Source organism: Athalia rosae, chromosome 5 (assembly GCF_917208135.1).
Source record: "Athalia rosae chromosome 5, iyAthRosa1.1, whole genome shotgun sequence".
Lineage (NCBI taxonomy): Eukaryota > Metazoa > Arthropoda > Insecta > Hymenoptera > Athaliidae > Athalia > Athalia rosae.
The window spans coordinates 17,842,930-17,870,783 of NC_064030.1; the positions used below are offsets into that span (position 1 = coordinate 17,842,930).

The following is a 27,854-nucleotide window of genomic DNA, read 5'->3' on the forward strand; positions in this document are numbered from 1 at the left end:
AAATTCAAACGAAAATAATAATAATTAATCGATCATCAAGGTCGCATTATATGTGACGATCATAATTATTTATAAATACAATTATTATATTATTACTGTAATTAATATTGTTATTACATTACATTATTCATTATCATTACGATTATTATCATCATGGACTATTGTAATATCATTATTGTCATTATTACAATTATCGTTATCATTATCATTATCATTGTTATCATTATTATTTTCATCGTTAGAAATTCATTGTCATTGTTAAGAAGAAGAAAAGAATCAAATCGAATTGTGTTTTGCCGTGTGTTTATCGTAACTGCATATACATTATGTACACGTTATTATTATTATTTATATTATCATCGATATTATTATCACTACCATGTCATCATTATAGTTATTACAGAAAGAAAAGAAAGAAAAAAAACTTGTATCAGTAAGGAAAATCTAGAGCAATTCCGAAACAAGGAACAACGTAAATGAAACACATTGGTTATCGATAGATCATGATCGTGGGACACAATGAAATCTAGTCTACTCCAGCATCCTCAAAACAACAAAACAACATCTTTGTAGACTAGATTATAAATTTTTTCTCACGTTCCGATACCCGATAACGTAATCTCTGATTTCACAAACACTTGAAGAGAGGGAAAAAATTGTCAGATACTTGAAGAAAACGATGTTCGACAAAATTTATCATTTCACGATGACGTGCGTAGATTATTATTTCTTAATTATATGTATATTTATTATAATACATTATATCATTATATATATCATATATTGTATAATTGTTTGAAGACTGCTTCCGTTATTAAACAACAATATACGTATATGGATATGAAAAAATAATTTCACGACGACGATTTTACGAACGAAAGCAACAAAAAGAAATCACATCTCCACGAAATGTTCGGTTACGTGGTGATAACGATGTCTAATAACTTAATTAATATAGCATATTTATTGATAATAACGATAATAATTAATATTACAATTATTACAATGGCAATAACAATTACATGAGGATAATAACGATGACGATAATAATATTAATAATATCAATGATTATAATAAGAATAACAAAAACAAAGATCTTTTTTCGATTCATTTTATTGGCTTATCTTCAAATTTATCTTTAATTTTATTTCGGCTATAATTTTTAGTAATTCGAATTAACTTATCTCCCTCTTTTCTAACATTTGCTGCCCCATGCTTTTTCGCATCCACCCTGCCCCTGAATTTTTGTAGTACGTAGTATACATGCACTTATAGTTGTTCCTAAAAAAAAATTTCTATCATACCATTATGATCATACTTTTGATAATTCGATGAAAAAAAAACGAACATAATCACATAATTATAGACGTAACAATGTGATTATTTCTTCGTAACATTTCTTCTTCTTGTTTTTAGTTGTTATATGTTATACAATTGATGTACATAAGGTATGTATAAGATTTTACATAGGTTTATACTTATGACTACGATAATAGCAGATGTGAACTATACGTTTTTCCTCATTTCACATTTGGAATACTTACAATCAGAATACATGTATGTCCATTTATATATTTATTGTATATGTATACCGTATTATATAAATTGTGATATATATGTATAGATTATGCGTATTTATACTGCAGGGTGTATTGTACAAGTAATATTTACATTAATACATATATAATTGATAGAATTTTGCTCTTCTCAGTTTCGAATATGCAGAAATATGTATGATATAAATGTTTGTCCAACGAATAGAAAGAGGAAAAGAGAAAAAAAAAAAAAAAATCAAAATCAGTTATAGTTTCATGTGAAGCAAATAACGTACGCTACATAATTATGTTTGATTCGTAATAGACATTTGTCACGATAATAATGACAATTCTAATGTGAATAGAAATATTATCGACGACAGTAAGAGTAATATTCGCAGCAGAGCGTCGTTGTTATAGGTATATTTATAATAATAGGCCTTACAAATTACAATTTCTGAACGATGTCGAATTTTAATTTGAAATCCATCGATTCCTTTTTCGGATCGAATTTCTTACGCGCTGCCAATTTGGCGCGTAATTCTTTTGCGCTCATTCTCAAATTTAAACTCTTCTGTTGTTCCGAAGAATTGAGCGATGACGTGGTATCGACGTTACCGTTTCCATTTGCGTTGTTACCGTTATTTCCATCGTCGTTTATGGAAGTATTCTCTGGACCTGCTGATGCGGGATGTGGTATGGGTTCCATCATTCTGTTGCCATTTTCACGTGAGCGTTCGATGCCAGAATTGTTGTTCACAACTGTTGGCGTTGTGCTGACGCTGTCGGAAGAACTGATCGACTTCTGAGTAGTCTGAAAAGAGACGATTGGTTGAAAAAGACTTTTCTCTCCTGGATAATAGCATGAATACATCTATGACGAGCGTTTGATGGCTGTTTCTTATTGCGAGGATCCACGGAATTATAATTCTTTGATTGAAATTTGATTGCCTCATCTTCCCCAGCCCTTGGTGGACACCCATGATCGGCAACAGAACGCGGGTCATCCCAGACTCATTTCCAATTTTACCCTGATTTCTCGCAATTATTTCCGATTTTTCCCAGATTTTTTCCATTTTTTTTGCAATTTTTTCCTATTTTTTTCCGATATTTTAAATTATGTTTGAATTTTTCCGCCATTCTGACGTCACATGATGACGTCACGTGGTCTGGTCACGTGACCGCACTCGCCGATACAGCTAGCGCCATGTGGCGGATTTTTCGTGAACTACTAAAACGAGTTGCGGTCAGCGCCATCTTTCGGAATTTTGGTGAACTAACAACTCGTCGAGACAACTAGCGCCATGTGGCGGATTTTTTCGGAACTAATAAAACGAGTTGCGGTCAGCGCCATCTTTCGGAATTTTGGTGAACTAACAACTCGCCGAGACAACTAGCGCCATGTGGCGGATTTTTTCGGAACTAATAAAACGAGTTGCGGTCAGCGCCATCTTTCGGAATTTTGGTGAACTAACAACTCGCCGAGACAACTAGCGCCATGTGGCGGATTTTTTCGGAACTAATAAAACGAGTTGCCGGTGGCGCCATCTTTCGGAATTTTTTCGAACTACTAAACCGGGTTGCAGGTGGCGCCATCTTTTTTTAGTTCACCGAAATTCCGAAAGATGGCGCCACCGGCAACTCGTTTTATTAGTTCCAAAAAAATCCGCCACATGGCGCTAGTTGTCTCGGCGAGTTTTTAGTTCACCAAAATTCCGAAAGATGGCGCCACCGGCAACTCGTTTTATTAGTTCCGAAAAAATCCGCCACATGGCGCTAGTTGTCTCGGCGAGTTGTTAGTTCACCAAAATTCCGAAAGATGGCGCTGACCGCAACTCGTTTTATTAGTTCCGAAAAAATCCGCCACATGGCGCTAGTTGTCTCGGCGAGTTGTTAGTTCACCAAAATTCCGAAAGATGGCGCTGACCGCAACTCGTTTTAGTAGTTCACGAAAAATCCGCCACATGGCGATAGCTGTATCGGCGAGTGCGGTCACGTGACCAGACCACGTGACGTCATCATGTGACGTCAGAATGGCGGAAAAATTCAAACATAATTTAAAATATCGGAAAAAAATAGGAAAAAATTGCAAAAAATCAGAAAAAAATCGGGAATTAATGTAGGATGACGTACCTTCGGTTTTGGATGACAGGGCGCCTTCAGGGGATCGTGAAGATGCAGTATTGGAAAAATAAATTCAAAAATCGATTAAGAATCGAAAGAAAGAACAGGAATTCAGGAAAAATTTGGAAACAAGTCCAAGGTCCCATTACTCTATCTGCATAGCATCGGAAGCTCGCGGGGTATAGAGAAGGCCTTGTTAATAATCAACGGTCAATTAAAAATCGACAAAGATTCAGGAGAAGATGGGGAAAAAATAAATAATGATGACACAAGAGTAGTTTCATGTATTTCGATCTTGGAAACAACAATCTTATGACAAAATTGAACAACGACCAAGAGCTATTAAGATATTACAATTTCTTGGCTTTCCAAAGCAGTAAAGTACAGCAAAGTCAATTAATTGAAACAGAGGATCAGTATTTCCATCGTTTCTGAGCCCTCAATACGTAGAAAAGCCGAAACTTCAGGAACTAGAGTTCATTGTCGACTCGAAAATCGATATATGCGGAGACCGGGGTCTCAGCGATTCGCCAGTCTTGCTGGCATAATGAAGGATATGTCTCAAATGTGTTAAAATACCTTATTCTGATATATCCCGAGTTTGAGAACATAAATTCGTCGAATTAAGTGAGCTACGACTCAAAGCTACAGAGATATTTCAATTTCTCTGCTCATTACAGTGAAAGATTCGTGGTTACTCGATTGATTCGATAAATAAACCAACTTGGTGAGCACAGTCGCCGTTAATCGACCGAGTCGTTCGATAAATTAATTTAGGTAGCAGCTGCGGATCCCTGAACTCAAAATACATGATAATACACCAGGTAGAACTGCCTGTTTTCCGAATTGATTGATTAACTCCTGATAATCGTCGAGAGATCTCCATTTTTTCGCTCGGAAATGCGACAAAATGGCCATAGCGTGCAATGTTCGTTCCTAGAAAACTATGTCGCCTATAAACTTGCGAAGAGCTGCCAACGAACGGTGTTATCGATCACCTGCAGGAAAACTCTGCCGTTTGCTCTGAAAAAGGAAAGAATATTTCAATGTCTGTAAATTTCCGGATACAACACCGAGGGAACCGGTAATCGACTTACCGTCCTCCGTTGGGGTCTCTCTCAATCTCTGAGATGCATACATTTGATCGGATGCTACAATCCGGTTCATACTTGTTCCTCTTTCGTTGATTCTGGAGCCAAAAGTCTTCATTCGTCAGCCCTCACAGAGGTGTAGACGTCGATCTCCCCGAAACAAATCTTCAAGCTGCAAAAGATGCAGCAGACACTCGTTACGTTTCGAAAAAGATTCAGGTTCACACACTCTTCAGCTGTAATCGAAGAGAAATTAGAGTTGCAGAGGCGGGTCTGAGAAATCCTACCTTGTCATCCTACCTTCCTCCTGACAAGAGGTATCCTGCACGGTTCTCTTCCTGTTGAATATAACGTGGCACAATATCATTTTCCCAATAGAATGATCCACTTTCTCATGATTGACATTTCACACTCCTCTTTCGATCACTTTCCCGTTTATCCTAAAGCTATAATCTTCATCGAACAGCATCCTGACGTCCAGGAGCTGGGGAAGGATGGGAGGAAGACATTTTATAGAAAAATCTGTTCGCCAACGCCTGCAAGTCAGCTACCCCTAATTCTCCTAAAGTCAGGCATCCTGTATACAAAATTAAAACCCAAAAAACACAACTCGAATGACGTATGAAAAAACTGGGTAATTTTTCATATCGCCTTCATCTCATACGTTGCCTGACTTTAGCAGCACGAATCTTTTTGGTAAATTCAGCTGGGACTAAATGTCATCGAGATATTCTAATTTTCACAATCTAGATAATCAATTAATTATCGAGGGCGTTCGTGAAATAAATTATGTCACGAGTTTCTATGTCGACAGTATTCTAGAAATTCACGGAACTCACGTATAAATTAAAACTATTCGTCTTTTCCCCCTCCAAACATGGAACACCTGTTCAAATTTTAGCTGCACGTACGTAATACCTGTACCTATGTGCCGTTGCCGTATTTGAATAAGTGTATTCAATTCCAATTGGTTTCAATTACACGTTATACTCCATGGGTACAAGTATATCGTTGCCTTTGTATTTGGCTATACGCGTAACACGTAAGAAGAAACACCCAGCTGTACAAATCAATTCTCTAATGATATATAAAATAGAAAACTCGTGACTTTACAAAAATTTTTCAATACATATATCTTCCCTCTGCACCCACATCGTCACACGTATCTAATTTATTTGACGCGAGAAAATTTCATTTTATGCAACCGCAAAACACGTCGTCGCAGCTTCATTGTGTCGCTGCATATACGCGCGTGAGAATTATCATTTTCTACATCGTGTATCAAAGCGTATAATGCGGGTAGAAAAATTCTTACATCACCTATGTAATCATCGTTGTGCGCGCATCACGTGTAATCGGGTATAGATTCGTGGAAAATATGAGAAATAATTAGCGAATTAATAATGTAGAAAACAATTCGTGTGATAATTGAAAAATAACCATAACGAAAATCACAATTATAATCCGAATCGTATGCGCGATTATTCATCCGATGCACGCGATAGATATTATAACATTATTCTTTTTTCTCAATCCAAGAAGAAAATTATATAATCAGCACCATCGAATTCTCGAGTTACATAGATACCTATTTCATTATTTTTCTCATCTATATGCTCGCCTATTTTTTCATTTTTTTCTATCATCTATATATTCTCTACACATTTCGGCCTATATATTATATAATTTCACCGGTTAACTAATATTGTACGTATATCGTAACAGTTACAGAAATCGTCGTGATCTGAGTTTATCATATACATATATCTGTTCGAAAAAAATAACTAAACAAATTTAAAAAAAAAAGATTCATCGCGGTAACTTATGTACGTGAGGTGCACTTTCGAGCGTACTTTTTCATAATATATGTACACGCTATCGCGTTCGTTGCATAGCAAACAAGTTTTAAGACCTCATTTTCGGAGGTCACCTAGTATAATAATAATAACAACAACAACAACAATGATAATAACAGTAATAATAATCAGGTGTGCTCCGACCGTGTGAAATTTCATAATTGCCATTTAAAATTCCATCGATTTCTTCCAACTATTTTACTATTATTTAAAAACTTGTACGTATAACAAATCCTCTGAGCCATGTTACTTACTATACATATGTATATTTTTCAAAAAAGAGGAGAGAAAAAGAAAGCTCGAAAATAATATGAAAGAAAAAGCAAATTCTGTACATACTTATACATACATGTATGTAAGTTAAACGTATGTAATCTTGTACTATTTTATATATGTATATGAGTGTGCACAAATATCGTCGATAGATATTACTAATCGTCCGTTGCTTGGATGTGATAATCAGCAGAGGACGACGTGCATGGCACGCAGCATCGAACTCTCCAATATACCGTATACCTCAAGGTCGTCGATAACGATCGTTCGATCGTAATTTCATGAAAAATTCCTACACTTTCTCTATTTTATATTCTATCGAAGCTATAGAGCTAATTGTAAGTATAATTCATTGCCTACATAGCATTGATCCAGAATTTCCGGAATTTCCTTGACGCGACTGAACTTATACGCATACATGGTATGTACTTTAAACAGGTATATGCTTATTCTTTACGTATGTGTGTGCAAGGTATACCATAAATCGTGGACACACGATTGTGTATCAACTCTAAAGCGGTATAATGATAATGATAACAACAAAAACCATCACGATGATAATAATAAAAATTATAATGATAATGATAATGACGTAGACGACGATGATAACAATTGTACGTGCTATGGTATATCACCTTGAAACGATTGTTGTTATTATTATTATTACTGTTATTATTACTGTTGTTACTACTCATTTTTTCTTCCATTCATTGATTCATACATCTATGCATCATATCTTTCGTTTTATTATGTCTCCTTTCCGTTTTATTGTACCGTTTGTTTTTTCATTTTTTCTCCTCACAAACGAGTCATCGAGATTCAAGTTGAAAAAATCTATGAGCAAATGTACTGGGCGTAATATACCCATTTTTCGATTATTATATAAATCATTGCATCGTACTGGGATGAAATAAATTCAAATAAAAAAAAAAAGGAAAAGAAAAGAATAACCCAAAACTGACCCCGAAATGAGAAAAAAATAGAATTAAGTAAAAGATCGAAAAAAGCGTATATGCGTACCGTATGGTATATCGTTTAGGTACGATTATATTATGACTCCGCGGATCACGGAGCTAAATTATACGGCATACATATAACTCACGTATACCTATGTGTATGTACAGTCTGCGTCTCGATTCTCAAGGTGGTTCACTATCGACGTCTCTTATACATGTGTATACCGTACCTATAATAAATATTTTCACATATTTATACCTGTGCCCATGTACATCATAAATAAATAAGTATGTTATGTATTACTTTAATATACACACAGAGATATGTGTAATTATTATGTGTGTGTACCTGTGTGTGTACCTTTGTATATAATAATGCAGTATCCCATTTCGTTATTTAATTTTTCTGCACGTGAAAAGCGCGTGCCGAATTTTTTTCATCATTCGTAGGATAACTGAAATGCAGATGATGCGTGGTCGAGGTAAAAATGTCTCCTTTTCTTCCAAAAAATTCTTTTGCTTCGCGTTGAAACACGTTGCAAAATGGAATAGCTTTCCGATCGGTGTAAAAATGATAATGATAATGACACACGCGGAGGATAAGGAGAGATAATTCGATCACGAGTTGCTCGATAATCTCTAGAAGATAAGTATCGCATGGCGTACCTACAATAACAGGAATGAAATAAAAGTGCAGGGATTGAGAAAGAAAGAGATGAAAGAAATGGATATCGATAAAATACAAGCGTGTGTGTATAGGTAAAAAGTTGTACGATCACCTCGTCGATGCTGCTGTTGCTTTCAACGGATCTTGCATAATTCGAGCTGGTGTTCGACGATGATAAAAATTCCTGTCCATCGGTGGCTGGATTTTTGTCGGGAGTTTTCAAAACTTTAACATTCGCCGAGGTGCCCTTTATAATAATGTTGTTGTTTTTGAAATATTCATCGGCTTCTTGATCGACGACGAGTAATTTCGTTTCGTTTGGAAACGCCTTTATGCGTTCCACGACCTGTTTGTGCGTCTCATTCGATATGTTGATTTCGTTTACCTCGACGATTCTGTCTCCTTGTTTCAAACCCGCCGCCTCACTTGGCGAACCTTCGTCAACTTTACCGATATATTGGCCACTCTTACCCTTTTCGGCGTGTAAATTAAATCCGTAACCTTCGAAATCATCCCATTTAACAACGTGGCACAGCCTCGCTTGCGGCACTTTATCGTTACTCGACAGAGACATTTTTCTTATTATTTCTTTTTCTTTTACTTGAAATTTTACTCTATTTTATTTATCACGTTTTGTATTTTTATGTTAACTTTTTTGTTGCAGAACGAATTAGGTTCACAGTTAAATATTAGATCAAACAAGATCCCAATAAAAATTAACAACAACCACACTGTTTATTATCTTATACGAAACCAATAGTTTTAGATTTATTTCAATTAATTCTTTTCTGTAGTCTTGGATTTATTATTATTGTTTTCAATTTATCATCTCATGTACGCGAGCACTCCTCTAAAACACTATGTATGTATATGATTAATTATTTAATCGAATTTCTTCCGTTTTCCAAATTTTTCACGTACAAACTCTTTGCAATTAACGTTTGAAATATTATCGTTATTTCTTTAAGATTTTTTTGTTTTCTGCCAAATGCTTTTTAACTTATCTGGTATAACGATGAATGAAATTACTCAAATATATATTACGCGCGTGTGTAACAATAACGATTACGTGATAATATTATACACATACCACACGTGTTTGCGTTAATTTCCACGTTTTTTATTTATTTATTTTCCCCCTAATTTATTTTTACTCTTTTAACTTTTTAACGGTCTGAACTTCAGTCGAGTGGTTTGTTCATTTATATAAGTGTACAGAGAAAAAATAAAAAACCCAACCAAACAGTAATTATGGTTTACAGAGGAATTTAAGTTTCGCATACGATTGCCAAAAATAATTAGATATCTTATTTTTACCGGTAACAAATCCGAAAGTTATTTCACGCGAGGATGAATCTTTCGATAATTTTCTTTTATCCCTCTTGCTCCTAATGGAATAAAATTTACCACCGATATAAAAAATTCCTCCCAGCGTTATATTGCCGGGATGCAAACAGGTGCTCGAAACTTCACGAATCGACAAGCATCAGTTCCCGTTGACGATGGCTGCGGCTCAAGCCGCTCCCCTCTTCTTCTCTCTCGTATTTCTCTCTGGTTTAAACAGCGATCGTCGTCGTCATTCGTAAGAACCGGTTGACTGGTGGGAGGAGAACTCTAATCTCGTACACTCGGTTTATTTTCCGCTTATTTTTCATCCGTGGATAATTTTTTTCAAAATTATTTTTAAGGATGAAACTTTGATTCTGCGACATCTCCTAGAAAAGTTAAACGGAGTTAGCTTAAGACAACAATTGGATTCGAATTACAATAAGAATTTGATCGGTGAATATACTTTATCGTTACAACGACAATTAATTGAATTTTGATCGATTGATTTTTCACATTTGTTCCACGCATATTAACTGCCTTGATATTTTACATACTTGCGAGGACACGGAATGGATTTCGTATCGCTTATCGCTCGTGAAAAGTTTCTTAAGAAAGAAAAAAACTACCGCAAGAAATTGGAAAGAAACTAGAAGGAAAAAAATAAGTTCCGCGACATCTCTCATTTGTAATTATATGCTCGTCGAATCAAAAATTTATCATTCTTTGCACAGGAGCTGCAGCTGAACGAGCCAGGTATTGTATTCGTATGGAGTGTAACGACGTCACGGTATAGAGATTGGAATTAGTTTGTTTGTAAAAGATTATTATTCAGGTGTAATTCACCTGCATAGTTACGTATTTACCTGGTATTGCAGTATAGATGGACTGTACAAGGAAACTGACAAGGCTATCGGAAAGACCAACTTATGGCAATAATAATACCGCGCTCGCATACCTCACTGCATCCATTCAAATTTCTACTTTTTTTTTTCTGCTCTTATCGTTTTTGTTGCAAGACAATTATTATGTTTGTACAAATGGTATTACACCGTAAGCATGCAGTCGAAGTTATACGTTCTTAACTTTATAATATGCCATCTTTCAGCGGCTTGTAATTATTAAAAAAAAAAAAAAATGTATACATAAAATGAAAGAATTCACAAAATTCGTCGATTACGTAATTTGGTTATGATAATAATAATATTCACAACCGCATTGTATAAAGAGTGCAGATGTTTTGCTGACATGCGTATCATCAACGTATAGTTTGGAAAAATATTACGGTGGATTAAGAAGTTTGAAGAGAAAAAAAGAACTTTTCATGAACAGATAAATTAATAATATTGACCGATATAATTTTTCTCACTACTTTACCATTGTCTCATTAACGCCAAAGTAAATGTAAAATGTTTCAATGTATGTATATCATGATGATATAATAAAAAAATTAGAGTGATTAAAATTGAAAAAAGGAGAATAAGAAGTATTCTTAATCTAGGTAAATTTAATTTCAGGGTACGCAAACCTTACAGCTGCAGTCTGAAATCAAATGAAATATGAGTGTACGTGAAACAGGGTAGTAGGTGAGGTTGTAAAAGCTTGGAATTTCAGTATCTAAATTCAAACTCGCACCTTATCTCCAAACGTTGTTAGAATTGCGATAAGCCAGCGTGCGCCACTTGCCGTACAGAGAACGTATATGAAAAAATGATAATCTGTAAAAGGGAACCAAAATGAAGAATATAATTATGAAACATGTCGGCCGATTCGAGAATATAATAGAATAAACCACGGTATACCTACGTGTACGGAGTAGAAACGTGAAGAATGAACGAAAAACATTCATTTCATTTAACATACCAAGAATTAAATAACGAAGAATTTACAGGAATCTTGGTCATCAGGTGGATCGCGAGGCTCGCGGTTGAATCATTGCACATATTGGTATACGACCTTCCAAATGAGTCATGCGTTGCGATGTGTGTGCTGTATGATCGGAGAAGAAAAATAATAATAAGATTAAAGAACAATACGAAATAAAACCAAAACCAAAATTCGCAACGCATCAGAGATAAAATAAAAGCAAATACTTGGAATCGGTATGACGATGAGTGTTTAATTGTTTTACTTTTGTTCCTTTTTCTCTCTTTTTAATTCCTGTGATAAAACTTGGTGTATACCTATCAATATTACATGACTTAATCTTTTCATATGGGACTTTGAATTTTTCAAACCTTTGATCGATACACCGGTGCTAGGTACAATTAGAAAAATTGTAAAGATCGTTTATTCCAATCGACCCGATTGAAGATATAACTTATATTTATTTTTGAAGTTGTTCATTTTATTGAAATGCCATTTGAATTCTATGCGAAATAACGGGACCCTCGTTGGTTCTGCTAATGTCAGACTTTAAAATTTGAGGTCACGTAGGATAAAGGAGCTAAGGCCATCTACCGTTAAAACCGCCAACTAACCAATAATGTTAATAATATTCTCCGAAGAATTATTTAATTTTATCAAGAGAGAAGAAACTCTCGTTATATTTGAATAGTTTGAGACGAAAGGAAACGAAGACTAACGAAAGAACAGAAAGAACGAACCGATGCGCTGGTGAACTCAATCATCAACCATCGCTGAAATTAGTTTCCTTTTTTAGTTTTGTTGTAACGTTAGTCGCGCGAGTTGAGACCGTAAGCGAAGTTTTGCGCTGCGGAAAATGATTGACTTTAAATAGGAATGTCGATGACATTTTTTGATCAAAAATCATCTTGCTAATTTTATAAACTGTACAAACGCATCGTAAATACAAAAACTAAGATATAAACATTGAATAAATTGCGTAAATACCAATATGTGGAGCCCCACGCACGTTCAGGTGACAGGTAGGTCAGGTCACATCGACTATTTACCGTAACTATTTTCTCAAAGCCAACCTACGACCATTAGCACTTATGGGTATCGTATACGTGATCGCTATATTATAGGAATTACAATTGTATCAGTTTTGAGGACAGAATATACAAATAAAAACTGTTGGAAACCAAAAATGAGGAACTATAAATCACTGTGGCACGTCCAACGGATGAAAATCAACTGAAAATTATTGGTCGTTTGCTCATTCAATTGTTTATACTTGTTAAAATTTTTCGATGTTCAACTGTCACAAAATTAAATGATTGGGGGAGAATTTTTTTTGAAAAACGGCGCGAATTTCAATCTAAACTAAATAAAAAATTAATTTTTTTTTCAGTTCAAAGAGCCAAAGGATTACTGACGAAAGGAAAAAATAGTAAGTGAAAATATTAATATATGGAATATTTTATTAGACCGTAACGAATCTACTCCACCTCGAGAAATTTCAGCGAGTAATATAATAAACAACCAAAAGAAAGTGAATTCTGAGATACGTTGGGAAATAAAATTGAAATTATTCACTTTTGCCATGCAAAAGATTTGAATCATATATATAAACACAAATAACTTTAGTTAATTTAGAATTATCTTCGAGTCGCAGGAAGTAGATTCAAGGCTTAAGCTGGAAGTGAGTATAAACTGATAAGATGAGATATACCACAACGCTACCACTAATTAAATGGAATCAAATACACTCAACTCGACACAGCGAGATTAAAGCTGATAAACCAATTGGAATTGAGAAAATACTGGACTATCTTTTTGTGAATTGTCTGGTAGATTTTAAAAATGTTTTCTCCAAAATATGTGAAGCTATTTTTATTCAGCTGTAGTCTGGAAGATTATTCATCGCCTTTGTTACCTTGCAACCAAATTTCTTGCATATGTAAATTTTGAATGTAATATATCTTGATATGATGAGCGCTTCGACTAAGTGGCTGTAGGGTCAAAGTATGAGCGTGTAATTTGATGAGCCATGAACACGTCTTGACCCATTAATTGACCCTGTTGATAAAATTAACAATGATAATTTATACTCTACAGAAACCAACGACTGCTTTGTAACAATTGCACTGGGAAAAGAAAAGTATCAAACATCGGTGAAGGAGAAGGTTCCGAACAACGTAGAATGGCACGAGGAATGTGAATTACAAATACCACAGCAGGGAAATACTGCCGAAGTTATACTAACTGTTTTACACAGAAATTTTCTTGGCGTAGATGAATTCCTGGGCATGGTCAACGTGCCGCTTTCTAGCTTTGATGTTTATGAAAGGCCAAAGAATAAATGGTGCGTTCCTGTTGAAAGAATATTACAAGGCTATATGAGATGAGCATTGCTCTGATTATTAATTAACAGTTCTGATGTCTAAACTTTTAGTTTTTTTGTGTTGTTTTTCAGGTATGTGTTGAGCACCAAGCCTGGTAAAGAGAATACAAAAGAAAGGGGTGAGCTTGAAGTGAAAATTGGATTCATAGTGAAAGCAGGAAGTTTAACAGATCTGAGTAAGAAAGAAAGACACAAGAGTTCTCTGGGCCAATTATCGTCAGCAGCTCAATCGATTGGTGGTAGTTTACTGAGCATTGGAAGTTTAGAAAAACGAAAGGGTCTGAAAAAATTCGCAAAATCAATCGGCAACAAAGTCAAGGGAAAGAGCAAGAGTAAACTCGACAAAAATGGCCTTGACGAGAGAGAAGAACACGAGATACGGCCCTCCCAACAAGAACTTGGAGAAGCGGATCCCGGTGTGATAAGCGAAGACGAAGACGAGTTCACGGTAATTCGATTTCTTTTCCTCTTTTAATTTCACTCGTTACAATCTTATTTGACAATATGTCTTCTTTTTTTTACAGTTTGACGATTTGTCCCACAAGAGTTCTGCGTCTTCTCTGAATACCCCTAGCACCCCAAACGCAGTAGGAACCTTAGAGGCCCAAACAACCCCTCCGATATCTACAGTTCCAGCCCCAAGTAAACCACCACGTTACACAGCGCCTACACAACTGCCTGTCTCTACACAAAATACAAATGAAGATGAGTGGGGACAAAAATTGTATGGGAAACACGGCGGAAATACATTAAAAAGGTAGGTGAATCCTTGTTTGATTTTAATTGGATTTTGTATTGTGTGGCAATAGAGGAAAAATTATTCTATTTGGCAGATGGGACGACAAATCAAAACCAAAAATTCAAATCGATGAGCCAAAAGCTGAGTGGGAAGACTTGTCGCAAGCGGTTGTTAAGTCGAAAGAATTTTCCGAACCACCTTCACCTGCTCCAAGAGAAATTTTAATTACTAAAAACAGTAATAAAGATGAAAAACAGACTGTGGCAAAGTCACCCAAGGAAGAAAAAGTCGTACACAAACCCGCAAAGGATGATAAGGTCCAATTGCGAAGTCCAAAAGAGGAGAAACCATCGAAGAAAGATAAGAAAAAGGAGAAGGAGAAGGAGAAGGAACACAAGAACAGAGACTCAAATGACAGCAATCTCTCCAGTGAGAGGATAATCATCGGAGGTGAAGATTTGGTAAAAAATTTCTCATCGAAAAGCAGATTGCCTAATGAAATACTGACACAGTTTGATGGCAAATCTCGTGAGGTGAGGAATGAATTCATGTATGCCAATGATGAGCTTACAAATTAATTCAAGCATAATCTTATTGCGTTCATTTCACAACTAGGATTTGATCGAGTTGACGTTACAATTGCAAAGGGAAGTGGCGGACAAGAAAAAAAGACTCGGTGATCTGGAGGATTACATAGACTCTCTACTGCTCAGAGTTATCGAGAGCTCTCCGAGATTATTACAGAATCCATATCAATCGCAGAGACGTCTTTCTTCACCCGGCCACCAATAGCTTCCGTATTTATGCTACTTTATATTCTTTAACTCCTAGGTATTTATTCTACCCTTTTTACTTGGTCAGATTCGTTTTTGACTTGCTGGGAGGTCCGACGCAAAATTTCCTTCCCTCAACTGGTTGTCTTTGGATAATTCTTATTTATTTATTTCTTTTCTTTCGTTTGATATTTTGAAATATTTTTAAAAAAGAAGTGATTAGCTCGTTAGCAAAATTGATTTGTTACTCAACTGGTTTGTGATTCATATTTACTAATTATAAGTGTTTCATTTAATCCGTGGCTAATTGAAATATGAAAATAATAATTACCACGTCTAGTATCAAATTAACGGTTTTTATCTCTTCATAAAATCTTAGTAGGTGACTAGGACCTCGACGTACAATGACTGTGAAGCGATATTGATACCCGTACCAAAATATCTATGTATGCCCGTAGAAAACTATCAATAATTCGTGAATATAACTCAACGTCTTCCCGATTACAAAGTTTCTGCGATATCCGACACTATATATTAATCACAAAAATGTGCTACGATATCAGATAACGAACGGGGTGCCTGTCGAATTTTTCTTCATTATTTCATAAAAATAATCGATAATTCCAAATCGAATTGTGATTAAAAAGAATTTGATTCGTGTACCTGATTCTATGACGTTGTTGAAAAAGTCCCGGGTTGTTCTTATTTTAAATACGTGAATTCTATAGTAGAAAAGTGATAGATCGCTTGTTAATACTGTAGGCGGAAACAAAAAAAAAATGAAAAAAAAGTTCGCCTTGAAAAAACATATTTTGAGTACACAGTACTTTCATGGCGGTTATCAATCACCACATTGCCTTTTGGCGCGCTCATCACCTATCTCCGTCCAATTTATAGAAAAAAAAAATTAAAAAAAAAAACTCAAAATGAACGAATAAATGAATAAATTCTCTATCTTTATTCTCTCCAAAGAAATATAGAAACATAGTTACTAGGCAAAATAGAGAAAAAGAGAGAATCGTGCCTCTAAATAATTGTACTAAATTTTGCTTCCAATAAAATGACGAGCTCTTATTTTACAAATAGAATAATGTAAATTTAACGGTAGACACACGTTATACATATAATATCTATATTCTGTACTAACAATGATATCACCACTTTAGACTGGTTTAAAACGTATGTACTTATGATAATATTACCACCTAACGATTCGTATGAGAAAAAAAAAGTTTTATCCTCATAGTACTAATAGTGGTTCGTTTTTTTTTCCTATCATTTCCTATAAAAATTTCAAACATTGTTACACTTCCAGCAATAAACGAAAATTGCATTACCGTTGAAAAGTGGTATTCATTTTTTCAAAAACGATCTCCTAGAATTATAAAACAAATAGAAAATTATTTCACCTGATTCTATCCGATGTTTTCGTAGATCTCGTTAACTTTCTTCTTCTTCTGTTCATCGGAGACCGTGGAGCCCTGATTAGCATTGATATTCGGTGAACTTTGATCGGTACGAAATTGAAAATTAATTCTATTCGGTCCTTCCATATAGCAATTGGAATTATCTTCGCCATGGACTCTCTTTTTTTGAGAGTTGGAAGGAATTGTTTCCAATATTGGTGTACGATTAAAAAATATGTGCGTTCTACAAACGACCAATACCACCACTATTATCATCAACAAAAGTACGACTCCAGTCAACAATCCCACGATCCAACCGAGTCTTGGGTCTGAAAAAAGGAATTTCGTCGACAAGCAATTGAACAACTATTGGCGTGAGACTGACAATAAATATTTCCATCGCTTGGTTGGAATACCTGGTAGTGTGCCAAAGACCACCAACGAAGCTGTTCCGAATTCAGTGTTATTATGTTCGTCGGTAAATTTGCACATCCATTCGCCCAGGTCTTCTTCATCCGGTTTAAATTGAAGCGAGCAGAACCCGGTTGAATAATTCATCTGAACGACGTACCTGAAGTACAGTAAACGTTGTCATTTCGATATTTGTATTGGGGGAATTAACTCACCTGGATTTTTTAGCAGTTAGACTCGGTTGCAAGTGGACGTTGGGTGCACGAAGCCAGTGACATTGGGCCCTTGGAATAATTGGACTTAACCGGCAAGCTAGATTAATCTTTTGCAAAGGTGTTGTCCACAGAGCTATCATCACCGGTTCTAAAAAATATTTCAATCGTGAAAAACCCTATTTTACTTGGAATACACATCGTACTTATCTTATTTTTTAGATTTTCCCAGTCACCTCCCAAAAAGCTTAGGTATATATCGTTTGATTTCTTCTCCGTTGTTGTTGTTTTGGTGGTGGTAATGATGATGCATTTGTGTGACCAATAAAGATAATTATTCCCAATACCAATTATAGTACAATTAAACAGATAAATGTAACAGCGGTGCTATGGACGTGGACGGTTATTCCGGAAAAAAAAAAAAACATACACACACACACAAAAAAGAATAATGATTTCTGTTAATGAACAGATTCGACAAACGATATTTTCCATTTTGTTTTATTAAAAGATTTGCGAAGAAAAAAAAACAGAAAAAAAAAACCAACCAAACAAAATAAACTGAATAATCATTTTTTGTAAAATTAAGTGATAGAAGTTCAAACCTCGAATTTCGTCTACCTATAAACTAATTATAATAAGTATTAAGTAGCAATTAAAATACACGTATATCACAATATCGATGATAACATTTTTTTTCACAACAAATGTGATCGTTACAATTATCAATTAATTATTTGCGAATATCAGTGTGTAATTAATAATAAAGAGAAACAGAATTCATAAAACTTTTCCATCGTGCAAATACTTTGATCGATTCTAAAACTTTAAGTAAAAAAAAAATGAAAAAATTTAATCAATTATTCGGTCGACAATTTAAATCGCTTGTATAAAATCATCAACTTGTATTTTCCTTACATAAAATTCAATCGAGAAATAAATACAGAAAGCACTAATTGAGCCACGTAAGTGTATGTGTCTATATTATGAGACGTATGCAAATGTCGATGAATCTATGAACCAAAAAAATGTCCATCATAATTATACTATTTACATGATGTATTAAAATTAAACCCATCTATAGGTACCGCTAATAGTTTGAAATAAACTTATACACTCGTCTCAATACTATTGAAACTATAAATATATCTAGATAGTTATCTCGTACCGTCACATCATTTCAAATCCTATCTAAAACTCTAGCTGTATTTAATTCCCAACAAAATTCTCGTTGATTCAATTGAAGAAAAAAAAATAATCATGCAAATACATTATACATATCGATAGTTCAATTTTCTGATACAAGATAATTGTATATTTTTCATATTAATACACATTGAAATGTGCTGCGTTTCATTGAGATAATTAAATTTATATTAAAAATGATATCTTATAATAATAATGATGATAATAACATTAATTAAATGATTTGGTTGATGAGCCGCTATGAATAATTCGAAGTGATTATAACGGATTAATTTCATGAGATGTTTGTTCTACTTTTTGCCTATATTTTTCTTTCAGACTAGGAACCCCTTGCCGTTGGATAAAATATTATTTATAATACTAATAATAATAACAATAACAACAACAACAACAACAACAATGATGATAATACTAAGTAACTTTTGATTGTCGATCCCGAAATTAAACTGCTGCGAGCAGCTGTGATATGATAATTACTTTACATTCTATTATGAAAATTGGTAATCAATCGTTGCATAGTTAGTGACAATAATTATGTTTCGTAACATTGATTATTATGCTTTTTTAATTTCGGCATTCGAGAAAAAAAGAAATAAATAAAATCGAAGAAAATCAAAATTATCGAACCGAACACACGGCAAATTTTATTTGAAATATTATTTATGAAATTATTATAAATAAATAACTTAGGTATCTTTTTGCTAATTTCTTTTCAAATTGTTCGTATAATTAAAGCGAGAAAACGATGTAACTATTATGTTAATTGTATAAGTTACTAAGTAATAATGATAATGATAGTAATAATAAATGCAAAATCGAATAATTTATATGGCAATTAACCTAGGAAGCTTGCTTTTGGCGTTATGCGTATATTGCATTTTAATTAAGGATAATTTTAACAATCGAAAAGGCCTGAGGCGAAATTCTTGCTAGTGCGTTTTCTACGATGCAGTTTGTTATATTATCGTTGTCGATTGTGATTCGGTGGAAGTAATGATATTGAGTGGATTATTATTATTATTATAAGTACACGACGAGCTATCGATTCATACGCGTGTAAACCTTCAGCCAAGAATGTGAACTGTGAATTTATTTTTAATAAATCAATTGCAGAATTTTTTAAAGAATTAAAACTCCTCCCAATTATTTTACGAGGCCTAACGCATCTGCTAGTTCGGGCTACAACTCAACTGCCGCTACCTTATCCATCCAGTTGACTACCAATAAGCAAGTAGTTCCTACGCAAATTTGAAACTAAGGAGGCCTATCTCAATTGTCGCATAAATAGAATTTTCAACAGTCACGCGAACTCATCTGCTTCTGCGACTGAGAAGATTTCGCCGAATCGGTGCCGCGCGTTACACCGGAATCCCCACAAAAGCGGTAATTTTTCAGTCGTCGTTTATTCGTTACAACTACTACTTATAACAATGGCTCTCACTCCGGTCGAAATTATTATAATGAAGAATGCGATTCTAGTTTCCTACCTAAATATGTATAATGCATCGTGTATCAATTCTCCCTATAATTGAACTCTATGTTTCAATGATACCTGGTTGAAGTAAACTCAGCTTCGCCGGTGGCGCATCTGTGTAGTTTTGGCGACCGCGTATTCTTGCGCCGCAAGTCCAAAGGCCCTCTTGTTCCGCCAGAGCGTGACTGAGACGCACGCTACAATCTCTGCTATCCGCACCAGCGGCGGGGAATTGTTTGACAACAACGGTGGTGTTCGTACTGTCCGGTGTTAACGACCATCGACATTGTTCGACCTTGGACGACGTGACACAACGAAGCAGTACGCTACCACCGGATGATATTTGTATGTCTTGGGACAGCTCGGAAAATTTAACTTCGTCTGAAAAATATGCAACGTAGGGAAATAGACGCATCTTGTTTTCTGGAACTTTGCCAGAACTTTTTCATCAGATTCGCACGGATGAAACGTGGCTTTTGGACTCACCGACTTCGAATACCGTCAGTTTTACCACCGGAGCATTTTGCAGCGAATTTTGAGAGGGTAGCCAAACTTGGCAACCCCAAAATCCCTGCTGTTCGCTAAAAACTTGGGGTAACAAGAGGCTGCAGTCTTTTCCTAGCTCTCCTTTGCTGGAAAATTCTTTCACCACCGTCTCCACGTCGTCTCCGTTAAGCGGTTTCCAAATCCAAGAACATTTTTCAACTCTCGCGTTCGTAACGCACCTCAAATTTGCCGCGGTACCCACAGCTACCGAAGTATCTTGGGGCGTTTCGACGAAACTCACCTTAGCTAGAGGGAGAGAAAAAAAATGTATTCCGTTTTTTGTCTCCATTTTTATTTATTCTTTTTTTGTGTTTACCTGGAGGCAAAAGCGTGACGACCGCAGGTAGAGCTTCGTGCAAAATACCATCTGGTGTTAAACGAACGCCACAAGTCCACAGACCTTCCTCTTCGTAGAGAATATTTTTGAACCTCACCGAACAATCGTGCTCGGATTCTTTGTCGGGTGTGAATTTTTTAACGTTAGTTTTCACTTTGGTCGCATTACTGGGTCTCCACGACCATTCGCATTGATAAACTGGTTTATTTGTCGAACATCTCAACAGTACAGTTTCGCCAGCAGCTATTTGCACCCCACGCGAGAGTTGTACAAATTCGACTGTGAAGTAAAACGACGAAAATAATAGTAAAGAGACAAGAAAGAAAATCGCAATAGATTTCAATGTATTCAAACCTGCTGAAATGAGAAATCGGATCGGACTAGATTGCGCGAATGTTGAATTCAAGTTATTTCGTGCACCGCAGGTCCAATATCCTTCCTGTTCGGCCAGGACATTTTTGAATTTGATACTACAATCCTTGCTGTCGTTACCGAAGGCCGGAAATTTTTTCACTTCCAAATTCCACGACTGAGATTGATTCAGCTGTCGCCAATACCACTGGCATTCTTTGACGGGATGTTCGGTCCTGCAATTTATCTGCGTCGAGGATCCGACCGAGGCTTCGACGATCGTCGAACGTTCGACGAATCGAATCGGCAGTTCTGTTTGAAAATAAAAACATTGATTTCGAATGGTTGGAGAATTTCAACAACCGGAATAGAATTAATGATACCGACCGTGATCGATGCTGATAATGGTTAATTTCGCCGGTTTCGTGCTCGTAAATTCTTTGGAATCTGTCCGTCTGACGGCGCACGTCCAATATCCAGCTTGTTCGTGTTTAGCGCTTGAAAATCTGACGGAACAATCGTTGCTGTTGTTACCGAAAGCGGTGAATTTCCGCACAGGCAAAGGTTGAGTTATCGGTTCCGATTGCTTGAACGGATTTTGTAAATCCTCCTCCACTGTTGCTGTAAAATTTTCGAAACTTTTTTACGAAGGAAAAAAACCAAAGGAAAGAGAAATTAATGAATAAGTAATAGGAGACTACGTGAACGATTTTACAACATTAACATTATACCAAAATGGCATAAAAATATCCATGGGTTATTAAACTTGAACGTTCATAATTATTATGCGCAATGCAGACAACATAATATATGTTACAAGCTCGTTGGTTCGTTGCACCATCGTTATAAAACTAACTATCATCTTGTGGGTCGTTGACAATTCCCGATCGTTTAAGGACAAAATCAAGGTCATTTCAAGGTTTTTCTCTCTTTCTCTTTCTCTCTCATCGCTCGTTCAAGTTTATAAATAGCTGCATGGATCAAAGTTGTTTTACTGGTTGCCAGTCGCACGGAGACTGATGATAATATTGCATATTATACCCGATGTCTCGGAATAAAAATAAAATTAACAAATCAATTGTCGTCAAAGTTTCAAGATTATAATAAAAAAAATCGATCGATTTACTTTGCAGTCTTTACCGAAAAAATTGCGATTCTGAAAATTGGTATCCGCCGAATCGCTATCCCATTACGAATCTACAACAACAGTTTGAATAAATATTGAAACTAAAATTTCCGATAATTCAATGGTATTCATTATTATCTTTTTTCTCCAAAGCGTTTCTATGCGATTGACACATCTGCTCGATTCTTGGTATTTCTCGTTGGTTTACAATTTGTATGGTATGTTATATAGAATGAGAATCTGGAGAGAAAGTTCGAAGAATTTGATTCTAGTTTTTTTTTTTTTGCTACTTGCATAAATATAACTCGAAATTTCTATACGAATATCAAAAAGTGCAAATCATTGATACGAAAAAGAGAAGAAAAATAAAAGAAGATTCTATTAAAATTCCCCATTTGAAGGAAGGCGCAGCGCGACGTATTCCAGTCGTTTATTTTCCTTCATTTATCGTCGTTGGATAGTTAGGAAAAATTCTTCTCATTTGTACGGAAAATTTTTCGACTCACTGGTCGTTATGGTTGGTATTTCGCTGATGTCGGGCAACGGTAAATGCCTGGGAGGAAGCGGTTGCCAGGACCATTGACACTCTGCAACGGGAAAAACGGTTCTGCAGGGTAGAAGAACCGATGTTCCAAATTCGCATTCGATATGCGAAGGCACGTCGGAAAATTCTACATCGTTCGACGTTTTTGTCGTCGTCGTCGTCGTCGTCAGAGGATTGGAAAAAGCTTCGTTAGTCGTCGAACTGCGAACCACATCATATTGCGGTTCGATCAATCCTGAAAAATATTCTGTAACGTCAACACCTGCGCCATGATTCGGATTATAAGGAAATGTTGTCGACTCGGAGGGTGCACCCGACGTTGTCGTTGTTGTTATTGAAACGGAAATTGGACCCGATTCCTGCGGAGTTGGATGTCCTGTAAAACATGAATGAATGTTGAATGTTGAATGATAACAAAACAGAGAAACAATTATTCATTGGGAAGGCTATGAAATCGATTAAAATTATACGAGTTATAGAGAAATTGCCTCCGATTATTACTATAGGTGTCGGAAAAACTGACCATGAGATCAGACGATTTAGATTACGTACAACAAAAAAATTATAACAATAATGAAAATGAAAATTGTTACAAATGAATATATATCTAACCTACTTTTTTTTTTTGTTAACAATAAATATTTCGCCTCAAGTTGAGTCAAAGTATACAAAAATTTTTTAACACTTTTTTTTCAAGTATCTACGGGTCAAGGGAAACCGAAGGCCTCGCGACTCTCTTCACGGACTTACATTTGTATTATACTACATATACTGCAGTAATACAACGAACGACTCCACCCGAATAATTGCTGCATAGCGTGGGCGACAATAAGCAATTATTATTCCAAATTTTCCATTTTATTACACCACAAAGATTTTCTACAAATCGAAGGTCCGTACAGGTATACTTATAATTGTAACAGCCTTCGATAGTTGTATGTGAAGAAAAGCGTTAATTAAAAAATGATTTTAAGAGGAGAAGAAAAAATAAAAGAAAATTAAACCACAGGTATACGTAAATGGGTGTGTTGCGTTAACGTTTAACAATTGTGCGATTGATTTTGTTATTATTTCTCGATATCGTCCTTGCGACTTATGGGTTACAAAATAATTCTCCCGGAAATTGCAATCGCGCGTGCACGTCATCAACTTTTCATTCAAAGAGAATTTTCGAGGTTCCTAGTATGATGATGTGATACTCAATGTCGAAACATGTTAGGAATTTATGAGTCTTCGCCGTCCGCAACGCGATTCCTTTAATTTTCTTCTCGTTTTTGACAAGTTTTTTGAACATTTTTTTTCCAATCTTAACAAAAAGAGGAAAAATGGAGGAGATAATACAATAAAAAAATTCATTGCATGGATAATCAAAGTTACAATTACATGGCAGAGTCGTGCGATGATTTGATTATTTTTTTCAACTTGTTTTATTTCATTCGTTTTCTATTTTTTATTTTTGCAGATCCGTTTCCGCGCGTGACGGAAAAAGTAGATCGGATTTGAACGTTTCATGTTGTCGCTGGTTAATTTAACATCAGCGGGCATATCGTTAGTTCGTTCGTTCGCTCGTGTACGTATACCTTCGCAAAGAAAAGAAAGGAGAGAAAAGAATACACACAAAAAAAAAGACAAAACCAAAAGAAAAAAATAGAAAAATGTCTAATTCATTGGCATTCACTCGTTGTTCTTTTGAGCCGACGGGAAAGAAAGACGGCATATAATTAAACGACTGCACTTCCGTTCTAACGAACTCTGCGCATTGGCAAAATAAAAAATGAGAAAGAAAAAACATTAAAATAGAGTTCTTATTAACTCGCGATTAGTTTCATTTGGTATATGTAAATTGCCAACAAATTCAGATTACAATTCTATAATTAAATCTGTACTCTGAGTTGGAAAATTCTTTTTTTTTAACAGTGTAATGTTATCTCTGGATTTTTCACGTGTAAAAATTATCGCATAAGGTGCGAGCCAATTTTATTTGATCGAGAAAATTGATCATAACTAAATAATTGTATGTAGACCTTTTTACTATATCTGTGACGCGAAGCGAAATTGAATTCTCTCTTTCTTTCTCTCTCTCTCTCCCTCTTATCGTTTTAAAATTCTACGGGCATTTCGGATGAAAGTGAATTGGTGATTAACATAAATTTAGTAGAGCTCAGCATGGCGGCGCCGATGAAAATTTAAAAAAAAAAATAAATAAATAAATTAAAATATCGTCTTCTCTAAGTTACAATTATACAGGAACGCTCTTCTGAAGTATTCGCAGTTTTAGTTATTTTACTTTTTTCTGTTCTCTCTTTACATTTAGTCATCGAAAAATGCGTTCTAATACGAAGCAACAAACTATACCGCATAATAGATAAATGGAATTGAGAAATGCGGTAGAAACACGTTAAACTATGTATCCTTTATCCTGCAATGTCGTACAATACGAGAGTCAGACTTACGTAAGATCCGTTATTATAAGAGCTGACTTACTACCGCAGTAATTTATAGTCAGGATATTAGATGTATCATCAATTTATAATACATATGTATACCGATATAGTAATATTGATTCCATAGAAAAATAAATATCCAATCAACAAATAAACGCACATGAATTTTATCCATGATTATTAATTAAAAATATTACGATGATCATGGCGAGGGCGTAGAAAAGATTTTTCCCTTTTTTTTTTCAAATTAATTTCATTGTAAAATTTTAGATTCGCACCAACTGCCTCCTCATTATTTTTATCGCCTCCGAAAATCCGTAATAAATAAAAGCCGAATAAAGACGTAATCTACGAGATCATTCACGAAGAAGCGACGTAAGAAATCAGAAGAGGGCTTAACCTACGGAAAATTAACGAAGTATAAAATTTTAACTCAAGTTATCAATACTTAATAAATAATTGAGTCATTTTTCATCAGATGTGATTGCGCGAGTTTCAATTTACAATATGTATTATGAATGGAAAACTATGTGAAAAGCTGGAAAAGTATGACAGCGGTACAGGTACAATTACAATTTTAACACGGAGTGTAAAATTGAATTGCATTAATGACTAACAGAGGAATGCGTGCACAACGATCACTAAGCTCGTTAACGATTATATTGTAATAACCGATTTGCGCTGTCGTCTACTAATACGTCATCAAACGTACACAACTGCATCATGATAATAATTTGCTGTTAGTCGCCCACGAATAATCGAGAATATTGCCCTCGTTTTTTCCCCCTTTTTCTTGACAAAAGTTTGAAATCATTATTATCAAAAGCGTATTGCTTACCGTGTGAAAAATTTGTAAGAAGAGTACATTGCAATGTGAATATAACCATTAAAAACATTTTCTTGTAATTTTTTCTGCAGATGCAACTGTAATTTTTATAATTTCTCCTTTGGTTGTTCTTGTTGTTGTTGTTGTCGTTGAGGTTGATTGATAATTGAAGGTTACACATCATATATATATTGTTGTCGGTTTTTCCCTCCCGTCCAATTGTGTTCTTTGCGATGTGTCAACAATTAGGGACATCAAGGTTCATCATGCCACGATTATTAATTACAAAAAAAACAAAACCGACAGTAAGAAGAAAAAACAGAATCGAAAACCTCAGTGGCGCAAATTTTTTTACACTCAAATTTAATTGATTGTTCAATCTAATTTGATATTTTTATATATATATTTTTTTTTTTTTAATAAAGAACACGTAATTTGAGGATGTTCATTAAAGCGATATAGTTAATTAAGTATTCTGAAATTTACGATTTTTCATTTAAACACAAAAAACAACCAAAATGAGAGCAAGAAAATAACGAAAAAAAAAGGGCAAAAACTATTGCTTTTCCGGCGGATTTTATATAGTTTTCAAAAACCGCGACGTCGCGACTCGCGTGCGTCTCTGTCCCTAGGCAACCAAAGCCCGACTGACTGACTGACTGACTGACTACACTTCTGACTCAACTCGACTCAACGAACTCGATAATACTGCGTCGAATAAAACGTACATGTACGTTCTACTCCTCTTTTCTTATTCGTCTTCCTTTTTTTAATTCCTTTTCTTCCTCTTATTCTTCTTTTAACTATCTTCAAAATGATCGTGAGAGGGGAATATCTGAGGAGCAGTAAATATATGCATAAATTTTTCTCTCTCTGTTTCACGGGCACGAGGTTGTACTTGTATTTCAAAGTTTCACCTGTGTTCGGTTCGTACGTTTAATAAAATATTGGTTGGTATTCACGACTGAGGTATGAATGTGAACGTGAAATGCAGCAGGAGGAGCAACAGCAGCAAACGTGGTCAGTCCTCGCATAGTGGGAGTTAAGGTGAGTCGTCTAAATCCTCTTTTTTTTGTTCTTTTACCACTTCACGGGCAAAAAGTAGAAAATACTTTTTCTCTCGAAATTCCAACAACCATGATCGTCATTTCCGGTTCAACTTGACAGGAAATGAAAATTTTACCGATTATAATTTTGCCCGAAGAAATTCCCAAATTCAAAATTAGCGGTTTCTCATTTTTGTAACATAATGTTCATGATAAAACCGCAATCTGACATGAACTGAAAAAAATGGCTTACTCATAATTGTTTAAACAAAAAGAGTTTTCTTCATCACTGAAGTATTGTTATACATTTTTTGAACAAAAAAAAAAAAGGTAAAA

General features: G+C 35.2%; 3 protein-coding genes across 20 annotated transcripts; 1 reads left to right on the forward strand and 2 right to left on the reverse strand.

Moving 5' to 3' along the window:
* Positions 1 to 1,095: 1,095 nt before the first annotated feature.
* Positions 1,096 to 12,974, reverse strand: LOC105687297 (Na(+)/H(+) exchange regulatory cofactor NHE-RF1). Of its 14 annotated transcripts, none has more exons than XM_048655762.1 (6): positions 12,682 to 12,974; positions 11,692 to 11,817; positions 11,464 to 11,546; positions 8,615 to 10,217; positions 3,669 to 3,692; positions 1,096 to 2,349 (listed from the first exon to the last, which is right to left on the reverse strand). In XM_048655762.1, the coding sequence occupies exons 4-6, from the start codon at positions 9,074 to 9,076 to the stop codon at positions 1,984 to 1,986; spliced, it is 852 nt and encodes a 283-aa protein (XP_048511719.1). In that variant the 5' UTR covers positions 9,077 to 10,217; positions 11,464 to 11,546; positions 11,692 to 11,817; positions 12,682 to 12,974; the 3' UTR covers positions 1,096 to 1,983. The 14 variants fall into 14 exon arrangements, 4 of the variants coding, with proteins under 4 accessions (XP_048511719.1, XP_048511718.1, XP_048511721.1 ...); XM_048655761.1 differs by having other exon boundaries at positions 11,635 to 11,817; XM_048655764.1 differs by lacking the exon at positions 3,669 to 3,692 and having other exon boundaries at positions 11,635 to 11,817; positions 12,682 to 12,947.
* LOC105687295 (rab11 family-interacting protein 5) lies at positions 12,400 to 16,437 on the forward strand. Its single transcript, XM_012402828.3, has 7 exons — positions 12,400 to 12,716; positions 13,085 to 13,123; positions 13,792 to 14,038; positions 14,150 to 14,525; positions 14,602 to 14,834; positions 14,911 to 15,349; positions 15,432 to 16,437. Exons 1-7 carry the CDS (start codon positions 12,686 to 12,688, stop codon positions 15,606 to 15,608), a joined length of 1,542 nt encoding a protein of 513 aa, XP_012258251.2. The 5' UTR covers positions 12,400 to 12,685; the 3' UTR covers positions 15,609 to 16,437.
* Positions 13,139 to 27,167, reverse strand: LOC105687294. 5 transcript variants are annotated; one of them, XR_007278541.1, is made up of 12 exons: positions 26,485 to 27,166; positions 23,165 to 23,578; positions 21,920 to 22,153; positions 21,536 to 21,844; positions 21,161 to 21,460; positions 20,785 to 21,090; positions 20,377 to 20,679; positions 17,622 to 17,769; positions 17,412 to 17,566; positions 16,999 to 17,324; positions 13,940 to 14,046; positions 13,139 to 13,752 (listed from the first exon to the last, which is right to left on the reverse strand). XR_007278541.1 is itself a non-coding variant. In XM_048655754.1 (11 exons), exons 1-10 carry the CDS (start codon positions 26,654 to 26,656, stop codon positions 17,005 to 17,007), a joined length of 2,661 nt encoding a protein of 886 aa, XP_048511711.1. In that variant the 5' UTR covers positions 26,657 to 27,166; the 3' UTR covers positions 13,140 to 13,752; positions 16,999 to 17,004. The 5 variants fall into 5 exon arrangements, 4 of the variants coding, with proteins under 4 accessions (XP_048511711.1, XP_048511710.1, XP_012258250.2 ...); XM_048655754.1 differs by lacking the exon at positions 13,940 to 14,046 and having other exon boundaries at positions 13,140 to 13,752; XM_048655753.1 differs by lacking the exon at positions 13,139 to 13,752 and having other exon boundaries at positions 13,759 to 14,046.
* Positions 27,168 to 27,854: the final 687 nt, after the last annotated feature.